This window comes from Euleptes europaea, chromosome 7 (genome assembly GCF_029931775.1).
Source record: "Euleptes europaea isolate rEulEur1 chromosome 7, rEulEur1.hap1, whole genome shotgun sequence".
NCBI lineage: Eukaryota > Metazoa > Chordata > Lepidosauria > Squamata > Sphaerodactylidae > Euleptes > Euleptes europaea.
This window is the reverse complement of record NC_079318.1, coordinates 99,101,203-99,122,138: the sequence shown is the minus strand read 5'-3', so window position 1 is coordinate 99,122,138 and position 20,936 is coordinate 99,101,203. Positions and strand designations below refer to the sequence as shown.

Sequence of the window (20,936 nt, the reverse complement as noted above, 5' to 3'; positions counted from 1 at the left end):
TTTGCACAGATCCATTCTGGCATCAGCAAGGGACCTGCAGGAAGCTCAGCTCTGCCTGCCCTCAATTCACTGTTTCTCAGGCCCGTGAAAAACTACACTGCTGGGTAGAAAGGAATCGGCACCAGCGGCCGATCTGGACCTTGCGGGTGACTTCCTTGCCACGTCGTCTTTCTTGGCCAAGGCTGGCATGACTGCGGGTGGTGCGGAGGGGAGAACAGTTTCTGTGGGCATTCAGAGATAGACTGCCTCTGCCCAGTGAAGCTCCTCACCAGAGAGCACCTTACAGATCTTCCGCCTTGCAGAGTCCCAGCAAGAGCGCCCGGTAGTTGCCTTGCATTTCGGTCTGGAAGGAAATAAAGAGAGGTTGGAGAAGCATCTGCACAGAAGTTCTCTCTCTGCCCATCTCCTGGGAAGTGCAGTGTAGTGGTTAATGGCAAGTGCCAGAGGCCTCCAATGGCACCCCTTTTCAAGCGCCCACGGAAGGTCACCGTGGTCTTCATCGGGGTGAGAAGGCAGGTCTGCCTTTACATTTTTCGTGTTCTCACATTTTTTATTTTAAAGACAAGAAAAGTCAAGATTCAGGTCAGGAGCCTGGAATTTTGCTTGAGTGGAAGCACGTGACCTTTGAGTACCAGAAGTCTGGGTCAAACAGAGGAGGACAGCTCCTTCCCGGCCTGCTCACGACCTACCTAGAGGTCATCTAGCTGCTCCTTGTTGGAAACAGTATACTGGGCTAGGAGTCTCCGTATTTTCTTTCAGGCCTAACCTGACCCCAAAACGGCACATCTTGCTAGTTCAGTCTTCCACCCCCACCGCCCCCGAAAAGCCCTAAACAAAGCTGGGATCTCACCTGGATGAACGAATAGAGAGAAATCCCGTACTGCTGTCTGAACTCCGCTCTCACGCTGAGGAGGTCGGTCTCGCTACGGGAAATCAGGATGCGAATCAGAGTTTTGTGGCTGGCCACCGGGCCCTTTGGAGAGAAGGAGAAATTAAAGGGTAAGAACATAAGGAAAGCCCTGCTGGATCAGACCCAGGCCCATCAAGTCCAGCAGTCTGTTCACACAGAGGCCAACCAGGTGTCTCTAGGAAGCCACAAACAAGGCGACTGCAGCAGCATCCTGCCTGGGTTTCATAGCACCTGATATAATGGGCACGCTCCTCTGATCCTGGAGAGAATAGGTACGCATCATGACTAGCATCCATTTTAACTAGGAGCCATGGATAGCCCTCTCCTCCATGAACATGTCCACTCCCCTCTTCAAGCCTTCCAACTTGGCAGCCATCACCACATCCTGGGGCAGGGAGTTCCACAGTTTATGCGTTGTGTGAAGAAATACTTCCTTTTATCTGTTTTGAATCTCCCCCCCCCCCCTCCAGCTTCAGCGGATGACTCAGCATTCTGGTATTAAGAGACAGGGAGAAAAGCTTCTCCCTGTCCACTCTCTCCATACCATGTGTAATTTCATAGACCTCTATCATGTCTCCCCTTAACCACCACCTTTCCAAGCTAAACAGGTTTGTGGTGTCAGGATAAGAGTGAAAGGCGACTGATTGTGCCCGTGTTCAAGAGACCCAGCTCTTCCAAGGAGCCTTTAAAACAATCTCTGAGCGCACACCCCCTTCCGAAACTAAGCCGAAGGATGCGTGACTAAAGCAAACTCAGAGTCTGCCCCGGTTGTCCTCGTCTCTATCTCCCTCCCCTAACATTGAATTTTATATTGGAAGCTTTCTGGGGCAGATACCCATCTGGTCACTCAGCATAAGAACACGCCTTATAACTGAATCAGACCATTGGACCCGTCAAGGTCACTATTGTCTACTCAGACTGGCAGCAGCTCTCCAGGGTCCCAGGCAAAGGTCTTTCACATCACCGGCTGCCTGGTCTTTTTAACTGGAAATGCCGGGGATTGAACCTGGGACCTTCTGCATGCCAAGCAGAGGCTCTACCACTGAGTCACTGCCCGTCCCCTATAATACATGAACACATGAGGTTGCTGCCTTATACTGAATCAGACAGTTGGTCTATCAAGGTTGGTATTGCCTATTCAGACTGGCAGCTGCTCTCTAGGATCTCAGGCTAAGGTCTTTCACATCACCTGCTGCCTGGTTCTTTTACCTGGAGATGCCGGGGATGGAACCTGGCACCTTCTGCATGCCAAGTAGATGCCCTGCCATTGAGCTATGGCTCAGTGGAAGCAGTCAGAAATTGGCCAGGTATCCCAGAAGCGTCTGCGCTTTCCAGGGAGATCCTTTATTCTGGAAGACCACTCTTGAGTGGACAGTAGGGGGCCCAGTTGAAGCTTCCACCGCAGGGGGAATGGGAGGCTTGGATGAAATATTGTGAATATGAATTAGGACTGGGGAAAATGGAAGAGTACCTTTTAATCTGATCTAGATGACACTGCTAACATAAAGAAATGTAATCAACTATATTGATAGTATAATGTGTTTGAAACTTAATTGAGATATAAGAATAATTAAGATCAGAACATATCACGTGGGATAGAATACTTTATTAAGAGGCGGACGGAGGTGATGGGGAAGTCAATAAATTTTCCTTTATTTTTTATTTTTATTTAGCACTTAAACAATTATAACAACATTACCTATGATTTAGTTTTTAATATTACGTATATTGTTGTTTGTTAACATGGAAAATTTATATTATAAAAACCAATAAAATTTTAATAAAAAAAAAAAAAAAAAGCTTCCACCGCAGAGGTGGTGGCTAGGTACAAAGCCAACCCCAGAACCTATAACAGAAGTTGCCCTGATCCCCAAACCAGGTCATACTAATAGGTGAAAATTGATTTTGTATTTAAAAAATGGGAATCGCCTCTGGGTAGCCTGCCCTGAATATTTTCTCGAAAGGTGTGCTAGAGAGACGGTTGGGCAGGCTTGGGTGGAGAGAAACTCACCTTAATCGCTTGGCGGAGTCTGATGGCAAAATAGAGCGGGGCGTTCCTCAGGACGGAGACTGCCAAAGAGAGAGTCACAAGGACATGAGAAGAGCCCCGCCGGAACAGGCCAAGGCAGGAGCCAACTAGCCCAGTTTCCTGTTTCCAACAGCATCCAGAGATGCTTCCAAGAAATCTGAAGGCCTTTCCTGGTTGCTTTCTGTTCCCCCACACACACACTCACACACAACAAGCCAAGCAACGGATCCTTGTGGCAGTGAGTTCCACAGGATAATTATGCAACATGGGGAGAAGCACTTCCTTTTGCCTGCCTTGAAACTGGTAGCAAACCAATTTCATCATGCGATCCCAAGTTCTCCTATTATGTGAGAGGAGGAAAAGGGTCCCTCTATACACCATTTTCCATGCTAGAAATAATTTTAGAAACCTCCGTAGTAGTCCTTCGGTCCTCTTTTTTTTCTAAACAAAAAGCCTCCACTCTCTTTAGGCTTCCCTCACAGGGATGGATGCTAGCTCTTTATTATTTATTTAAATTCATGTAAGAACATCAGAAGAGCCCTGTTGGATCAGACCAGTGAGGGTCCATCTAGTCCAGCATCCCGTCTCACACAGTGGCCGACCAGTTCCTCTGGAGGGCCAACAACCAGGGCACAGAGGCCAAGACCTTCCTCTGATGTTTCGTCCTGGCACTGGGATTCAGAGGTTGACTGCTTCTGAACATGGAGGTTCGTTTTAGTTCCCCATGGCATAAGAACATCAGAAGATCCCTGCTGGCTCAGACCAGTGGGTCCCTCCATTCCAGCATCCTGTCTCACACAGTGGCCAAACAGTTCCTCCGAAGGTCTAACAAACAGGGCACAGAGGCCAAGGCCTTCCCTTGATGTTGCCTCCTGGCTCATGGTATTCAGAGGTTGACTGCCTCTGAACATAGAGGTTCCCTTTAGTCCCCATGGCATAAGAACAACAGAAGAGCCCTGCTGGATCAGACCAGTGAACACACACATGAATACACACGAAGCTGCCTTATACTCAATCAGACCCTCAGTCCATCCAAGTCAGTATTGTCTACTCAGACTGGCAGCAGCTCTCCAGGGTCTCAGGCTGGGATCTTTGACATCATCTCCTAACTGACTCTTTAACTGGAGATACCGGGGACCTTCTGCATGCCAAGCAGATGCTCTACCACTGAGCACCGGCCCCTCCCAGTGGTCCATCTAGTCCAGCATCCCATCTCACACAGCGGCCAAACAGCTCCGGCCATTTCAAACAGCACTGTTTTTTTGCCTTTTTCACAGCATGTTCTTTTCACTTTTATTTTTCTTCCAATGATTGAAAAAGGCAAAAAACAACATGCTGCGAAAAAGGCTGGAAAAGAAAGCGTTGCTTTGAAAAGCGCTGCCGACTTCAAACACCACGCTCCTGCGATTCAGAAACGTAAAGAAGACCTGAAAATGGAAGGAAGGTGTTTTCGAAACCAAACCGCTCAGCCCTGCTTTGCGAACTGGACACAAGAAGCTTTGTGTTAAAAGGTTAGAAAAAAAACCCCGTCAGCAGCCAGGAGCCAAAACGGATGTGTCTGAATTGACACCACAAATCTGTTAGCAACCGGCTGCTAAAACAGATTAGGAAGGCTGTTTTTGAAAGGGACCTGGGTCAATTTCCCCTAGTTTCATTAATGCCTTATCTCAGCCACAGAACATGGGAAAGGATCAAAGATGAGGACACCCCCCCCAAACACGTGCAGAGTGCATTTCGACAGCCAATCTCCACATGCATTCTTAGAGTTGACAGGTCACTCTTCGATAGTGGCGGGAGGCTCTGGGGGCGGAGCCTGAGGAGGGCAGGGTTTGGGGAGGGGAGGGATTTCAATGCCATAGAGTCCAATGGCCAAATCAGCCATTTTCTCCAGGGGAACTGATCTCTATCGGCTGGAAATCAGTTGTAATAGCAGGAGATCTCCAGCTAGTAACTGGAGGTTGGCAACCCTACGCATTCTGGATTCCGGCAAAGGGCCTTCAAGTGAGAAAAATGCAGCTCCGGTGCAGAATTGAGCCCCAAAACACTTCCTTTTGGGAAATCGCCCTGTCCCAAGGGTGTACCTACCCAGTGTCAAGATAGCCTCTTGCGCGTTGCCATGGAAGAACTTTGCCACCGCCTCCTCTATCTGGAGCCCCGTCTTCTTGTGGTACAAGCTGAACACTGTGAGAGAAAGGAAGAATTCCCATGAAAGAAAGGAAGCATTTCCCAAACTTCTGGCGGTCAGGGAATTTAAACCAGAGCTATACTTTATATGCGCTGGGCTCTATGGCATCACACACACACCGCCCCGCTGAGTTCCCTCCTTCCCCTAAACCCTCCATTCCCCAGGCTCCAAATTCCCAGGAATTTCCCAACATGGGGGAGGGGGTGCAACCGAATGTACCGGAATAGGTACGTACAGTCTGTCCCCACCCCAAACACAGCTGAGCGCAATCCTATGCAGAAATACTCCAGTCTATGCTCCCTGATGCCCATGGGCTTGGACTGGGATAATTCGACATGGGATTGCACCGTGAAGGTCCCGCATCCAAACATGGCAGTGGGAGCCATAGGGACTTGCCTCTGTTGAGATGTTCAGGGCTGCGCTGGCTGAGGATCCGGACCCATTTCTTCTCGTCCAGTCTGAGGGCGCCGACTCCACTGCCTGCCGTCACAAGGGCCTGGAAGGAGACATTGGCTGTTAGCGCATGGCTTGGATGTCACTGGTTTGTCCCTGTCAAATCTCACGCTATTTGATCCCATGTTCAAAAAATTGAAGGCAGGGTGCCCGCATCCGGCAGGGCTCCTTCTGCCTCGGCTGCGTGTCCGGGGCGGGGGAGCTCGAGGGGCAGCGAAGGTTTTGTGCGTTCCTCCACCCTGCCTTCCTCCGGCTTGGAAAGGTCCCCGGGGGTGGGTGGAGAGACTGCTGAGGGGGCGGCGAAGGGGTGCCAGAAGGAAGGAAGGGGAGTTGACCCACGCGCTGAAACACGTGCAAGCACTCGCAATTTCAGAGATTCTTTTAATTCGGGGGAAAACTGGGATGGGAAAACCAGGTAAAGTTTCGCGACAGAAGTGGGTTGGTCCTGCAGGAGGGAGACGTCCATGCGTTTGGTCAACTGAGATTCACTACAGTCACGGGAGAACAGCAGGACAAAACAGACATGCTTTGATCAAATCAAGCCTGAACTGTCTCCTAGAAGCTAAAATGACTAAACTGAGGCTGTCGTACTTTGGTCACATTATGAGAAGACAAGAGTCACTGGAAAAGAAAATCATGCTAGGAAAAGTCGAGGGCAGCAGGAAAAGAGGAAGACCCGACAAGAGATGGATGGACTCTGTAAAGGAAGCCCTGGTCCTCAGTTTGCAAGACCTGAGCAAAGCTGTTAAAGATAGGATATTTTGGAGGGCACTGATTCATAGGGTTGCCATGAGCCGGAAGCGACTTGATGGCAATAAACACACACACGCATTCCAGGCCAATACGCTCCACTTGCAGATGCGGCTAGAGCAGCAGAAATGATCTTTCCTTATTCATATATGCATGCATTTATAAAGACAGTTGCATCAGCATTATGTTTTAACAAATTCACGACAGTCGGTTGTCTCGTGCGGAGAATCAATAAGCAGGTGCCCGCTTTCATTCACATTCTTTCATTCTTGCCCTTCCTCCCGAGATCTTACAAACCACGTTCAATCTGGCCACAACTGCATGTTACTACATTCAGAGAACAGATCCTGTGTCCTTCAAAGTTAGGGTTGCCAACCTCCAGGTGCTAGCTGGGAATCTCCTGCTATTACAACTGATCTCCAGCCGATAGAGATCAGTTCCCCTGGAGAAAATGGCCGCTCTGGCAATTGGACTCTATGGCATTGAAGTCCCTCCCCTCACCAAACCCGCCCTCCTCAGGCTCCGCCCCCAAACCTCCCGCTGGTGGTGAAGAGGGACCTGGCAACCCTTTTCAAAGTTCATTTGCCATTTGGGGCCCAACATCATCATTATTACATCAGCAGAAAGCCAGGGTTGTGCAGGGATGAGAGTGTTGGACTAGGGAGACCCGCGTTCGAATCCCTGCTTTGCGTGTAAACTTGCTGGGTGACTTTGGGCCAGTCACACCATCTCAACCTAGCCTAACCTACCTCACAGGGTTATTGTGAGGGGAAAAAACTGAGGAGAGGAGAACAACATGGGCCAGGTCTCCACTTGGGAGAGAGGTGGGGGGATAAATGTAGTAAATGAAAATAGGTAGAGACCAGGGTGTTACTGCAATAATCAGCAACTGGATTTTCCAGGAGGTGAATAATTGCTAATCGCCAACAATCTGCGGAAGCCATTCAGGATTTGCACAGCCAGGACGCGACGCTCTACTTCCTTTGTCTGAAATTGCCGCCTCAAACCTGTCTCACCTTGGCATCTTGCTCAATCAGCATGTAGTCAATGACCCCGGAGTATCTCTCTCGGCTGGTCTGCGGGAGACGCAAAGACAGAGAAAAAGGGCTGACATTTTGTCCAATCCGAGTGTCCCACTAGAAGGAAAACTGCTTCAAAAGTCCTTTGCGTACCTTTGATTCTGTGAACTTAGGCAGATCATGAGGGAGGGCAGGAAGGGATGAGCCAGTGATCGGCTCTTGTGGCCCTTTCTTACATGCCCACAGGGTAATGCCAATCGCCACTTTGGCATCAGAAAGGAATTTTCCTCCAGGCCAGATTGGCCAGGGATCCTGGAGGGTTTTATGCCTTCCTCTGGGCATAGAGCAGAGGTCACTGGGGGAGTGGGGGGTAGTTGTGAATTTCTTGCATGGTGCAAGGGGATGGACTAGACGACCCTTGAGGTATCTTCCATCTTTGTGTTTCTATGTTTCTATCAAGCAAGCTATAGAAGACCAGAGTCAACAGACATGGAGATTCTAGAAGACAGCGAACACCAGGCTTCCCTCTCAACCAATAGAGGACTCTCCTCTCGTCTTTTTAGCACCCCTCAAAATCTGACCCTTACGCTGAATCAGACCCTGGATCCATCAAGGTCAGTATTGTCTGCTCAGACTGGCAGTGGCTCTCCAGGGTCTCAGGCAGGGGTCTTTCCCATCACCTCCTGCCTGGTCCTTTTAAGTAGAGATGCTGGGGATTGAACCTGGGACCTTCTGCGTGCCAAGTAGATACTCTGCTACTGAGCCACAGCCCCTCCTCACCCTTGGTCCATCAAGGTCAGTATTGTCTACTCAGACTGGCAGCGGCTCTCCAGGGTCTCAGGCAGAGGTCTTTCACATCACCGACTGCTAGGGAGGCCAACCTCCAGATGGTGGCTGGAGATCTCCCGCTATTACAACTGATCTCCTGGAGAACGTGGCTGCTTTGAAAGGTGGACTCTACTGCATTATACCTCACTGAAGTTCCTCCCTTCCCCAAACCCTGCCCTCCTCAGGCTCCACCCCCAAAATCTCCAGGTATTTCCCACCCCAGAGCTGGCAACCCTACCTACTGCCTGATCTAGGGTTGTCAACCTCCAGGTACAAGCTGGAGATCTCCTGCTATTACAACTGATCTCCAGATGATAGAGATCAGTTCACTTGGAGAAAATGGCTCCTTTGGCAATTGGACTCTATGGTATTGAAGTCCCTCCCCTCCCCAAATCCCGCCCTCCTCAGGCTCCGCCCCCAAAACCTCCCACCAGTAGCAAAGAGGGACCTGGCAACCCTAGCCTGATCCTTTTCACTTGGAGGTGCCAGAGATTGAATCTGGGACTTTCTGCATACTAATCCGATGCTCTACCACTGAGCCAAAGCACCTCCCCTCCAGAGCATTTCATTCTGCAGCATGCCAAGACCACACCTAACAGCAGTGCACAAATGTGGCCTGGGACAATTTTCCAGAAAAATGTCTAGTTACCTTGAGTAGAGTGAGCAGGAGGTCTTTAAAACAGCCACTGGTTCCCAACGCAATGTCCGCCTCTAGGTCCGATTTAAAATCTAGACGTGGTAGAGGAAGCAGGGAGGGTTGTAGAGAGGGGGGAACACATCTGGATTAAAAGAAAAGGTTTGCACTTGGAGCATCGCAGGGGGTGTGGAATCAGCTTGCAGAATGGGGCTATCTGGGATTGTTGTTATCTGAGAAACAGCCCAGATGGGATCAGCAGTAAGCAACTAGGGTTCCCAATTCCATGTCGGGACATTCCTGGAGATTTGGGGGTCGCATCTGGGGTGGGGAGGGATCTCCGTGGGGTATGATGCCATCGGGTTCCCCCCTCCAAAGCTGCCATTTTCTACAGGGCAACTGATCTCTGTAATTCAGAGATCAGTTGTGATTCCAGGAGATTGCCAGGCCCCACCTGGAAGTTGGCAAGCCTGCAATTTTGGCCAGGGTGGCATCCTGGCAGTTGGTGGCTGATCAACAAACATGATGGTTAGTCTGATCACTTCACAGCAACAAAGGAGGAGGAGGAGGAGGGGTTGGACTAGATGTGATGCGGTAGCTAAAAAGGCAAATGCGATCTTGGGCTGCATCAACAGAAGTATTAGTGTCCAGATCACGTGAAGTGATAGTATCGCTTTGCTCTGCTCTGGTTAGACCTCACCTAGAGTACTGTGTTCAGTTTGGGCACCGCAATTTAAGAAAGATGTAGACAAGCTGGAACGTGTCCAGGGGAGGGCAACAAAGATGGTGAGGGGTCTGGAGACCAAGTCCCATGAGGAAAGGTTGAAGGAGCTGGGTATGTTTAGCCTGAAGAGGAGAAGACTGAGAGGGGACATGATAACCATCTTCAAGTGCTTGAAGGGCTGTCATATAGAGAGGAGGGTGCCAAGTTGTTTTCTGTTTCCCCAGAAGGTCGGACCAGAACCAACAGGTTGAAATTAAATCCAAAGAGTTTCCATCTACATTAGGAAGATTTTTCTAACAGTTAGAGCGGTTCCTCAGTGGGACAGGCTTCCTCGGGAGGTGGTGAGGTTTTTAAGAAGAGGCTAGATGTCCATCTGTCAGCAATGCTGATTCTATGACCTTAGGCAGATGATGAGAGGGAGGGCATCTTGGCTATCTTTTGGGCATGGAGTAGGGGTCACTGGGGTGTGTGTGGGGGAGGTAGTTGTGAATTTCCTGCATTGTGCAGGGGGTTGGACTAGATGACCCTGGTGGTCCCTTCCAACTCTCTGATTCTATTCTATTATTCTATTTGATTGGCTGGGATGCCATATCTATAGGGTTGCCAACCTCCAGGTGGCGTCTGGAGATCTCCTGCTATTACAACTGATCTCCACCCAATAGAGATCCGTTCCCCTGGAGAAATTGGCTGCTTTGGCAACTGGATTCTATGGCATTGAAGTCCCTCCCCTCCCCAAACCCCGCCCTCCTCAGGCTCCACCCCCAAAACCTCCCACCGATGGGACCTGGCAACCCTAATAATAGATACTGACCGACCATATAATACGGGGTGCCGACAAGGTATGCAAACATGTAGGTTTGCCAACCTCCTGGAAAACTCCTGGAATCTCCAGACTACAAGTGATCTCCAGACTATAAACATCAGTTCACCCAGAGAAAATGTCTGCTTCAGAGGTTAGACTCTATATACCTTGGTGAGGTGCCTCCCCCTCCAAGGCCCGCCCTCCCCAGGCTCCATCCCCCAAATCTCCAAGAATTTTCTAACCCAGAGCTGGCAGCTCTAGGTGCTAAAGCATCACTAAGGCTCTGCTTCTCAGATTGCAAGCCTGAAGGCAATCATTGTACAGTGCATCTAGCTTTAACACGCCATATCCGATCCAAGACTGAAGCACAATTAGATGATACCAGAACAAACGTTTGGGCCCCTAAGACCTTCCCCCAGTCACTCCCACTTTTACCGTGCTTATAAATATCCAAGATTTCCCGAAGTTGCTGGGTCGTCCGAGTGCAAAGGATTTCAGCCAGCGTGGCTCCGTCTGGACCCTGCAGAGGGGAAGAGGGGGCGATCTAGTGACTCTTTGGGGGCAAAAATTCGAAAGGATGCAGCCATGTTCTAGATTTGGCAGTAGGGTTTCCAGGTCCCACTTTGCCACCGGCAGGAGGTTTTGAGGGCGGAGCCTGAGGAGGACAGGGTTTGGGGAAGGGAGGGACTTCAATGCCATAGAGTCCAATTGCCAAAGCGGCCATTTTCTCCAGGGGAACTGATCTCTGCCGCCTGGAGATCAGTTGTAATAGCAGGAGATCTCCAGCCATCACCTGGAGGTTGGCAAGCCTAGTTGGCAGCTCCAGCTTGGGGGAATTCCTGGAGGTTTGGGGGCAGAACCTGGGGAGGGCAGAGTTTGGGGGGGGAGGGGGCTTAGCGGGGCCACAGAATCCAAACTCTGAAGCTGCCTTTGCCTCCAGGGGGACTGTAGTCCGTGGATCAGCTGTGATTCTGGGAGAACTCCAAGCCCCACCTGGAGGTTGGTACCCCTAGTTTGGAAGAGGACTATATAGCAGGGAGATAGAGAATCTTTAGTTGAATGCCAGGACTATCCTTTGGTTGCCTTCTTTCTCTCTATGCCAGGGCTCCAGGCCTGCACTGACAATTTCCCAGCTGAGTAGGGTGTGTGTTAAGTGCCGTCAAGTCGCTTCCGACTCCCTATGAATCAAATAAGTCCTCCAAAACGCCCTATCTTTGACAGCCTTGCTCAGGTCTTGCAAACTGAGGGCTGTGGCTTACTTTATAGAGTCAATCCATCTCTTGTTGGGTCTTCATCTTTTCCTCCTGCCTTCAACTTTTCCTAGCTTGACTGTTCCAGTGACTCTTGTCGTCTCATGACGTGAGCAAAGTACGACAGCCTCGGTTTAGTCATTTTAGTTTCTAGGGTCATTTCAGGATTGATTTGATCTACAACCCACTGATTTGGTTTTTTTTGGCAGTCCACAGAATCTAACACTCTCCTCCAACACCACATTTCAAAGGAATCTACTTTCTTCCTGTCAGCTTTCTTCATTGTCCAGCTCTCACACCCATACTTAGTAATGGGAAATTCTATGGGATTAATTAATTTGATCTTGGTTGCCAGTGACACATCCTTACACTTAGGAATATTTTCTAGCTCCTTCATGTCTGCCCTACCCAGTCTCAATCTCCTTCTGATTTCTTGGCTGCAATCTCCCTTTGGGTTGATGATGGAGCCAAGGAATAGAAAGTCTTGAACAATTTTCTCATTGTCAACCTCCATCTCTTGTTGGGTCTTCCTCTTTTCCTGCTGCCTTCCACTTTTCCTAGCACGATTGTCCTTTTCAGGGACTCTTGTCTTCTCATAATGTGACCAAAGTACAATAGCCTCAGTTTGGTCTTCACTGTCCAACTTTCAGGCACATAAATAATGCCCTGACCTGGATAGCTTGGGCTAGCCTGATTTCATCCAATCTTGGAAGCTAAGCAGGGTCAGCCCTGGTTAGGACTTGGATGGGAGACCACCCAAGAAGTCCAGGGTTGCTACATGGAGCCAGGCAATGGCCAACCACCTCTGAACATCTCTGGCCTTAAACACCTTACAGGGCTGCCATAAATTGGCTGCAACTTGACGGCAAACAAATGTAAATAACTTCCCCATAAATACACTACTAAAGAGCCAGGGCATTTTTCTCCAGGTCCGTTGGCAACCCCAGGTGGTGCAAAGCCTGTGTCAGTCCTAGGGTTGCCAACCACCAGGTAGTAGCAGGAGATCTCCTGCTATTACAACTGGTCTCCAGCCGATAGAGATCAGTTCCCCTGGAGAAAAATGGCCACTTTGGCAATTGGACTCTATGGCATTGAATTCCCTCCCCTGCCCAAACCCCACCCTCCCCAGGCTCCGCCCCAAAAACCTCCTGCCGGTGGGGCAGAGGGACCTGTCAACCCTAGTCAGTACGTACCTTCATGGCCATTTTGATCTCGTGAGCGTCATATTGTGCTGCCGGCTTCAGCAGTCCCACCACGGCTGTCTCCAAGTTCCCGGACACGGCCGCTTGCAGGGTCTTCTGCAGGTTCTAGAGAGGAAAGGCAAAGGAAGGTTTTAGAGTAGGGGTCCATGGGTATAATGGCACCCCCTGATACCTTTCTGGTACCCACCAAACGTTTCTAGAAAGAGGATGGGGCCAGGTAGGGCGTTCGCCCAGCGAAGTTTCTGACTGGTCATTGGAGATCTGACTGGCTGTGCGGATTTTTAAGAACGTTGCTGCCACGGCACAAGGATCTTCGCGGTGTGCTGGAAGGTAAGCCGTGGCAGCCATGTTGTGGCTGACTCCACTTCCGCACCCGTAGGGTTGCCAGCTCTAAGTTGGAAAATACCCGGAGATATGGGGGGTGGATCCTGAGGAGGGTGGGGTTTGGGGAGTGGGGACTTCAATGGGGTATAATGCCATAGAGTCCTACTTCCAAAGCGGCTTGTTTTCTCCAGGTGAACTGATCTCTGTCACCTGGAGATCAAGTGGTAATAGTAGGAGATCTCCTGCCACCATCTGTGGGTTGGCAACCCTAACTCAACAGGATGTAGGGTTGCCAGGTCCCTCTTCGCCACTGGCGGGAGGTTTTTGGGGTGGAGCCTGAGGAGGGCGGGGTTTGGGAGGGGAGGGACTTCAATGCCATAGAGTCCAATGGCCAAAGCAGTCATTTTCTCCAGGGGAACTGGTCTCTATCAGCTGGAGATCAGTTGTAATAGCAAGAGATCTCCAGCTAGTACCTGGAGGCTGGCAACCCTAGGCCTTATGTCTGTTTCTGCTGGATCTGCTTCTCTCTAACTGCATATACTTGGAAATACTTGGAGATTTTGGAGGTGGAGCCTGAGGAGGGCAGGGTTTGTGGAGAGGAGGGGCCTCAGCAGGGAATAATGCCATAGACTCCACCTTCCCAAGCAGCCATTTTCTCCAGGTGAACTGATCTCCGTTGCCTGGAGTTCAGTTGTAATCCCAGAAAATCTCCATCCACCACCTGGAGGTTGGCAACCCAGTCCCCTGGCCACCAGCGGCCTACCGCCTGGCCCAGTTTGATAAAGGGATAGGACCCCTCCCCTTAACCTGTGTCCTTCTCCCCTTCCCAACCTTACCTGTTGAGTGAAGGCCTGGAAGCCTTTGGCAATCTGCTGTCTCTGTCTGTTGGTCCTGTTGGTGAGCAGGTGGATGATGGTGCTGTAGTCCACAGCTGTCAAGTTCAGGAGGGCGGAGAGAGAGAGAGAGAGAGCTGGGTATCCCATAAAAGCACTAGGCAGTACACACGAAGCACATGCACCCAATGTGCAGGACCCCTCTCACCTGAACGTTATGCTGCATTTCTACAATAGTACATAATTTATTCTGGCATTTTTAATCATGAAGAGAAGGAAGAAAAGACAATTGTGGCACTGAAACCACATAAAACCTTTCCCCGGAAAGGTTAGACATTGCATGGCATTGCATTATATTATGTGTGTGTTAAGTGCCGTCAAGTCGCTTCTGACTCCTGGCAACCCTATGAATCAAAGTCCTCCAAAATGTCCTATCATTGACAGCCTTGATCCGGTCTTGCAAACTGAGGGCCGTGGCTTCCTTGATGGAGTCAATCCATCTCTTGTAGGGTCTTCCTCTTTTCCTGCTGCCCTCAACTTTTCCTAGCATGACCGTCTTTTCCAGGGACTCTTGTCCTCTCATAATGTGGCCAAAGCACGACAGCCTCAGTTTAGTCATTTTAGCTTCTAGGGTCAGTTCAGGCTTGATTTGATCTGTAACCTACGGATTTGTTTCTTTGCCAGTCCAGGGTATCCGTAACCCTCTCCTCCAACACCACATTTCAAAGGAATCTACTTTCTTCCTATCAGCTTTCTTCATTGTCCAGCTTTCACACCTACATATAGTAATAGGGAATATGATGGCATGAATTAACTTGATCTTGGTGGCCAGTGATCTGGTTGGCCTGGAATACCTTCCTATAAACCTGACTAGATAATGAGGGCCATGATATGATATGATATGATATGATATGATATGATATGATATGATATGATATGATATGATATTATTTATTAGATTTTTATGCTGCTCATTCCTCACCAGTCACGGTCTGTGCGGCTCACAACCAATACAATACACTTTAAATATCCATAATTTACAATTTAAAACTAACACTTGAACACACATGAAGCTGCCTTCTACTGAATCAGACCCTTGGTCCATCCAAATCAGTGTTGTCTGCTCAGACCGGCAGCGGCTCTCCAGGGTATCAGGCAGAGGTCTTTCACATCACCTACTTGCCTGGTCCCTTTAATGGGAGATCCCGGGGATTGAACCTGGAACCTCATGCATGCCAAGCAGACGCTCTACCACTGAGCCACAGCCCCTCCCCAAGTATCATGTTAAAACCAGGCACCCTTGTCTATAGCAGCATAAAATGATATTGTTATTACGCATGTCTCCCATCTTTCCTACTGAGGGTGGCAGACATGCCATCTTCACAACTACCCTGTAAGGTAGACTAAACAGAGAACATGACTGGCCCCAAATCACCCAGTGAGCACCATGGCTGAGCAAAGATCTGTACTCGGTTTTCCCTAGTCTGAGTCTGACTTTCTTACCACGGTGGGCACCTGATATTTCAGTAGGCATTGCTCACAGCCTTGCAAACTCACCTTCCCAATCAAGAGGGCTAGAAACCTTTATTTTTAAATCAAGCCATTACCATTTGCTTGGACTGTGCCCCACAGGACTGTGGTATACAGCTGTGTGCCAAAGGATGACCACAGTTGGCAACTAACCAAATTATTATAGGCGCCTTGGGTTGAGTGGCAGCCGAATGTTACATGCACAAAGGGGACCTGGAGGAGGAGCAGAGAGGGAGGAAGACTAGGGGCTATTCAGTGGAAGAACGCAACAGGCAAACCAGACAAAAATGGAAATCTGACAGAGCCCACATTCCAGACTAACAGCAAACCACCCCTGTAGGGTTGCCAGCTCTGGCTAGGAAATACCTGGAAGTTTGGGGTGTGGAGCCTAAGGAAAGCAGGATTTGGGGAGGGGAGGGACTTCAATGGAGTATAATGTCATAGGCGCCACCTTCCAAAACTGCCATTTTTTCTCCAGGTGAACTGATCTCTGATGCCTGGAGATCAGTTGTAATAGTGGGAGATCTAGGGTTGCCAACCTCCAGGTCCTAGCTGTAGATCTCCTGCTATTACAACTGATCTCCAGCCAATAGAGATAAGTTCCCCTGGAGAAAATGGCTGCTTTGGCCATTGGACTCTATGGCAATGAAGTCCTTTCCCTCCCCCAAACCCCACCCTCCTCAGGCTCCACCCCACAAACCTCCCACCAGTTGCAAAGAGGGACCTGGCAACCCTAGGGAGATCTCCAGCAACCACCTGGAGGTTAGTATACAAGCGTTAGTGTGCTGTTAGTTAGCAAACATAGAACAGCACATAGACTGTATCCTCTCCTAGAGGATTAAATACCTCATTGGATCTAACATGTTATTTATGAATATATAGGCATAATCATCAGGTGTGCTCTGTCTCTTTAAATGGGTGTCCTTCAAGCTTCTACTTTACAAATTGTAATCAGGTGACTCCAGTACTTAAAATGCTGTGTGAGCATGGCGACTTTGCCAACGCTGAAGCATGTTACTAACAGCCAGCATGTAAGTACTCTGCTTATTTTTTAATTGTTAATATTGTGTTGTTTCCTTTGTATTATGCCGTTTACTGTATGACATTATTTATGGTTCGCGTTATATTTATTTGAATAGTGGTCCCTGAGGAAGGCTGTGGCAAGCCGAAACAGAAAGGATACCGGTCTTCTGTAGAAAAGACTATTGACTGTACCTCTTGGACACAGGAAAACATTTCCTGTCATTGAACGCGTCAGTGCACTTCAGTGGCGTTAACTCACGAAGTGTGGAGCCTTAGACGTATTTCTGTATTATTTAGCTATAAATGGACAGTGTCTGTAAATATTTGCTTTAACAGTGCACAAACTGTGTTTTTTCTAAGTTTTACATTGATAAATTATTTTGCATACAGTCTATGTGCTGTTCTATGTTTGCTAACCACCTGGAGGTTGGCAACGTTACCAACCAAGCTTTGAAGGCCCCTCTCAGTATATACTACAACTTTCCCGGTTTCCCAGGGACTCTACCTTAGGTTGCCAGTTCCAGGTTCAGAAATTCCTGGAGAGTTGGGAGATATAGCTTGGGAAGGGGAGGGTTTGGGGAGGGGAGGTCCCTCAGTGGAGCATAATGCTGCAGAGTCCACCCTCCAAAGCCACCATTTTATCCAGGGGACCATTTTATCCAGTCATTCCTGATCAGCAGTCATTCCAGGAGATCACCAGGCCCCACCTGGAGGTCATAGAACCATAGAGCTGGAAGGGACCACCAGGGTCATCTATTCCAACCCCCAGCACAATGCAGGAAATTCACAACTACCTCCCCCCCCACTCCCCCAGTGACCCCTACTCCATGCCCAGAAGCTGGACAAGGTGCCCTCCCTCTCATGATCTACCTAAGGTTATAGAATCAGCATTGCTGACAGATGGCCATCTAGCCTCTTCTTAAAAACCTCCAGGGAGGGAGCACTTACCACCTCCCGCGGAAGCCTGTTCCACGGAGGAACTGCTCGAACTCTTAGAAAATTCTTCCTAATGACTCTAGACAGAAACTTTTTTGATTTAATTTCAACCCATTGGTTCTGGTCCGACCTTCTGAAGCAACAGAAAAAACACGGCATCCTCCTCTATACGACAGCATGTACTTGAAGATGGTTATCATGTCCCCTCTCAAGTCTTCTCCTCTTCTGGCTAAACATACCCAGCTCCTTCAGCCTTTCCTCACAGGACTTGGTCTCCAGACCCCTCACCATCTTTGTTGCCCTCCTCTGGACACGTTCCAGCTTGTCTACATCCTTAAATTGCGGTGCCCAAACTACAGCCAAGGACTGGGGACCAGTAACCAACTCATGAACTTTTCACCCAGTAGTGCCACTGACATATTTTGGATCTCACCCATCAATCCCGTAGCTGCCAAGGCAATCAATTAACGCCAGCGTCCCAGATAGTTGGGTTGGAGAGATCTGGGTTCGAGGCCAGCTTAGCCACGGAGCCCAAGAGTGTGACCATGGGGGGCCATCATTTATCAACCTAACCATTCTCACAGGGTTGTTGTGCAGATTTTAACATGGGGAAGAAACCCACAGGCAGCCTCTTGAATAGAAGGCTGTAATGATTTATTGATAATTAAACATTACCTTCACCAGCGATGGCGTCCAGGAGAGACTCGACGTCTCGCTCCACTTCGAAGTTTAGGAGAGGCCGGATGGTCCCCAAAGTCCCCCAAACTGCAGTCTGGGGAAAATCAGGGAAGAAAAAGGAAACATCAGAAGCCCAAACATTCTTAGGAAACTGGGGAACTCAAAGGAATGAGGCCAAGAAGGAGAGCTGGCCTGGGGCATAGTGGTTACAGCTTTAGAGTACTACCTGGGACACCCGGGTTCAAATCCTCAGTCTCCCACAAAAGTTCAATGGGTGACCTTGGTCTAGGGTTGCTCCAGGTACTAGCTGGAGATCTCCTGCTATGACAACTGATCTCCAGCCGATAGAGACCAGTTCCCCTGGAGAAAATGGTCGCGTTGGCAATCGGACTCTATAGCATTGAAGTCCCTCCCCTCTCCAAACCCCGCCCTCCTCAAGCTCCACCCCAAAAACCTCCCGCCAGTGGCGAAGAGGGACCTGGCAACCCTACCTTGGGCCTCCCCAATTTCTCTGCCTGACACCTTAACCGCTGCTCCACGCTGTTGCCAACCCTAAAATGAGGAGATAAACGGAAAGCAGTATGGGGTCAGAACCGGAAGGGGGAAAAACCATGCGGAAAAGGTCCGAGCAGTGTCTCGGCCCATGAGAAACGGTGGCCCACTCAGACCCCTGTACTGCCAAAGCCTAGGAGAAAGGAAGCCGGTGGACATTTCCCCCACTCATGAACCCATGAACCCATGAAGCTGCCTTCTACTGAATCAGACCCTTGGTCCATCAAAGTCAGCATTGTCTGCTCAGGCCGGCAGCGGCTCTCCAGGGTCTCAGGCAGGGGTCTTTCACATCACCTACTTGCCTAGTCCCTTTAACTGGAGATGCCAGGGAATTGAACTTGCGACCTTCTGCATGCCAAACAGATGCTCTACCACTGGGCCACGGCCCACTCACCTTACTGGCTAGGGGCAACTGCTTGAGGATTTTATTTGCCAGGGAGGTCTTCTCCGGCTTGTTGGCTGGGGACATCGTGGATCCGCTGGAGGGGGCTGGATCCGCAGGAGCGGGCTGCAAGCTCTCAGAGACCGACGGGGGGGTGGCTGGAACCTCCAGCTCTGCAGCAAAGCGGAATCCACCTGTGTGAATCCACATTTGTGTGAATCGAATAATTGTGCACGGTTGTGAGCACCTGGCTGGATCGGGCCAGAATCACCCAATTCAGTATCCTGTTTCCCACAGTGGGTCGCCAGCGTTTTCCAGCCTGTCCTCAAGACAGGCATGGAGGCAGGAACCTTCCCCTGTGGTTTATTACCCTCCCGGTGGCATTCTGAGGTAGACTGCACCCGAGCGTGGAGGCTTCATCTTCATTTCATAGTAAATAGCTGCTGATAGATCTATTTGAGAATGACAGGATTTGCCTGGCTGGATCAGACCCAGGGTCTGTTTAGCCTAGAGAGAGCCAGCATGGTGTAGTGGTTAAGAGCAGTGGTTTGGATTGGTGGACTCTGACCTGGAGAACCGGGTTTGATTCCTCACTCCTCCACATGAGCAGCAGAGGCTAATCTGGCGAACTGGATTTGTTTCCCCACTCCTCCACACGAAGCCAGCTGGGGGACCTTGAGCTAGTCACATCTCTCTCAGCCCCACCTACCTCCCAGGGTGTCTGTTGTGGGGAGGGGAAGGGAAGGAGATTGTAAGCCGGTTTGAGTCCCCCTTAAGTGGTAGAGAAAGTCGGCATATAAAAACCAGCTCTTCTTCTTCGTCGTCCTAGTACCTTGTTTCCAACAGTGGCCGGCCAGATTCCCACCCAAGTGCCCAAGCTGGCAAAACTCATTGGTGGTATGGTAACAGCCCTCCTCTCTTATTATACTCTGCCTCTGGTATTCCAAGGTACGCTGCCTCTCAATGGAGGCTGTTTACTTTGGCATGGTTACTGCATCCCTTGCCTCTCCCATCTTCTGCATACATTTAATTGCTTGGTTATAATTGAATTAAACTGTGCTCCTCCAGCCTGTCAGATCTTCGGTTGAGAAGACGGAAAGATTTTTAAAAAGTGAATTGACACAAATTTAAAAAAAAACAATGATCCATTCCAATCTGCCCATCACGAGAAAGGAACATAAGAAAAGCCACGCTGGCTCAGACCCAGGCCCATCAAGTCCAGCAGTCTGTTCACACGGTGGCCAACCAGGTGCCTCTAGGAACCCACAAACAAGACAACTGCAGCAGCACCATCCTGCCTGTGCTCCACCGCACCCAAAATAGTGGTCCCTGAGGAAGGCTGTGGCAAGCCGAAACAGAAAGGATACCGGTCTTCTGTAGAAAAGACAAATGACTGTACCTCTTGGACACAGGAAAATATTTCCTGTCATTGAACGCGTTAGTGCACTTCAGTGGCGTTACTCACGGAGTGTGGAATTTAAGACGCAATTCTGTATTATTCAGCTGTAAATGTACAGTGACTGTAAATATTTGCTTTAACAGTGCACAAACTGTGTTTTCTTTAAGTTTTATATTGATAAAGTATTTTGCATACAATTCATGTGCTGCTCGATGTTTGCTAACTAACTATCAGCACGCTAACGTTTGTTTACCCACCTGGGGGTTGGCAGCCGTAGTGCACCCTTTGCATTGGGCTGCCCCATGCAGTTGACTTGGCTGGAGAAGCAGCCCTGTCGTGGGAGTGACAGGTCCTTTGGAGAGGACTGTTTCTTGCTAAACACCACCGGTGCTTTTGACCCACTTTCCACTCTCCCTGGGTGCCGTGTGACCCAACCCACCACTTTGCTGTTGAATAGGGTTGCCAACCTCCAGGTACCAGCTGGAGATCTCCT

At 49.6% G+C, this 20,936-nt stretch overlaps 1 protein-coding gene across 1 annotated transcript; it reads right to left on the bottom strand.

Moving 5' to 3' along the window:
* Positions 1-280: 280 nt before the first annotated feature.
* On the bottom strand, positions 281-19,134 carry ANXA9 (annexin A9). Its single transcript, XM_056853913.1, has 12 exons — positions 19,057-19,134; positions 18,108-18,204; positions 13,947-14,041; positions 12,778-12,891; positions 10,770-10,854; positions 8,824-8,903; positions 7,344-7,403; positions 5,521-5,620; positions 5,025-5,120; positions 2,922-2,980; positions 851-973; positions 281-343 (listed from the first exon to the last, which is right to left on the bottom strand). Exons 1-12 carry the CDS (start codon positions 19,129-19,131, stop codon positions 281-283), a joined length of 1,047 nt encoding a protein of 348 aa, XP_056709891.1. The 5' UTR covers positions 19,132-19,134.
* Between the last annotated feature and the right edge of the window lie 1,802 nt (positions 19,135-20,936).

Coding starts and splice junctions, on each gene's coding strand:
- ANXA9 (XM_056853913.1), bottom strand. CDS start 19,131: ATGTCCCCAGCCAACAAGCCGGAGAAGACCTCCCTGGCAAATAAAATC. Junction 12,892..13,946: donor TCCAGGCCTTCACTCAACAG/GTAAGGTTGGGA, acceptor TTTCCTCTCTAG/AACCTGCAGAAGACCCTGCA. Junction 974..2,921: donor GACTCCGCCAAGCGATTAAG/GTGAGTTTCTCT, acceptor TTCTCTCCAAAG/GGCCCGGTGGCCAGCCACAA.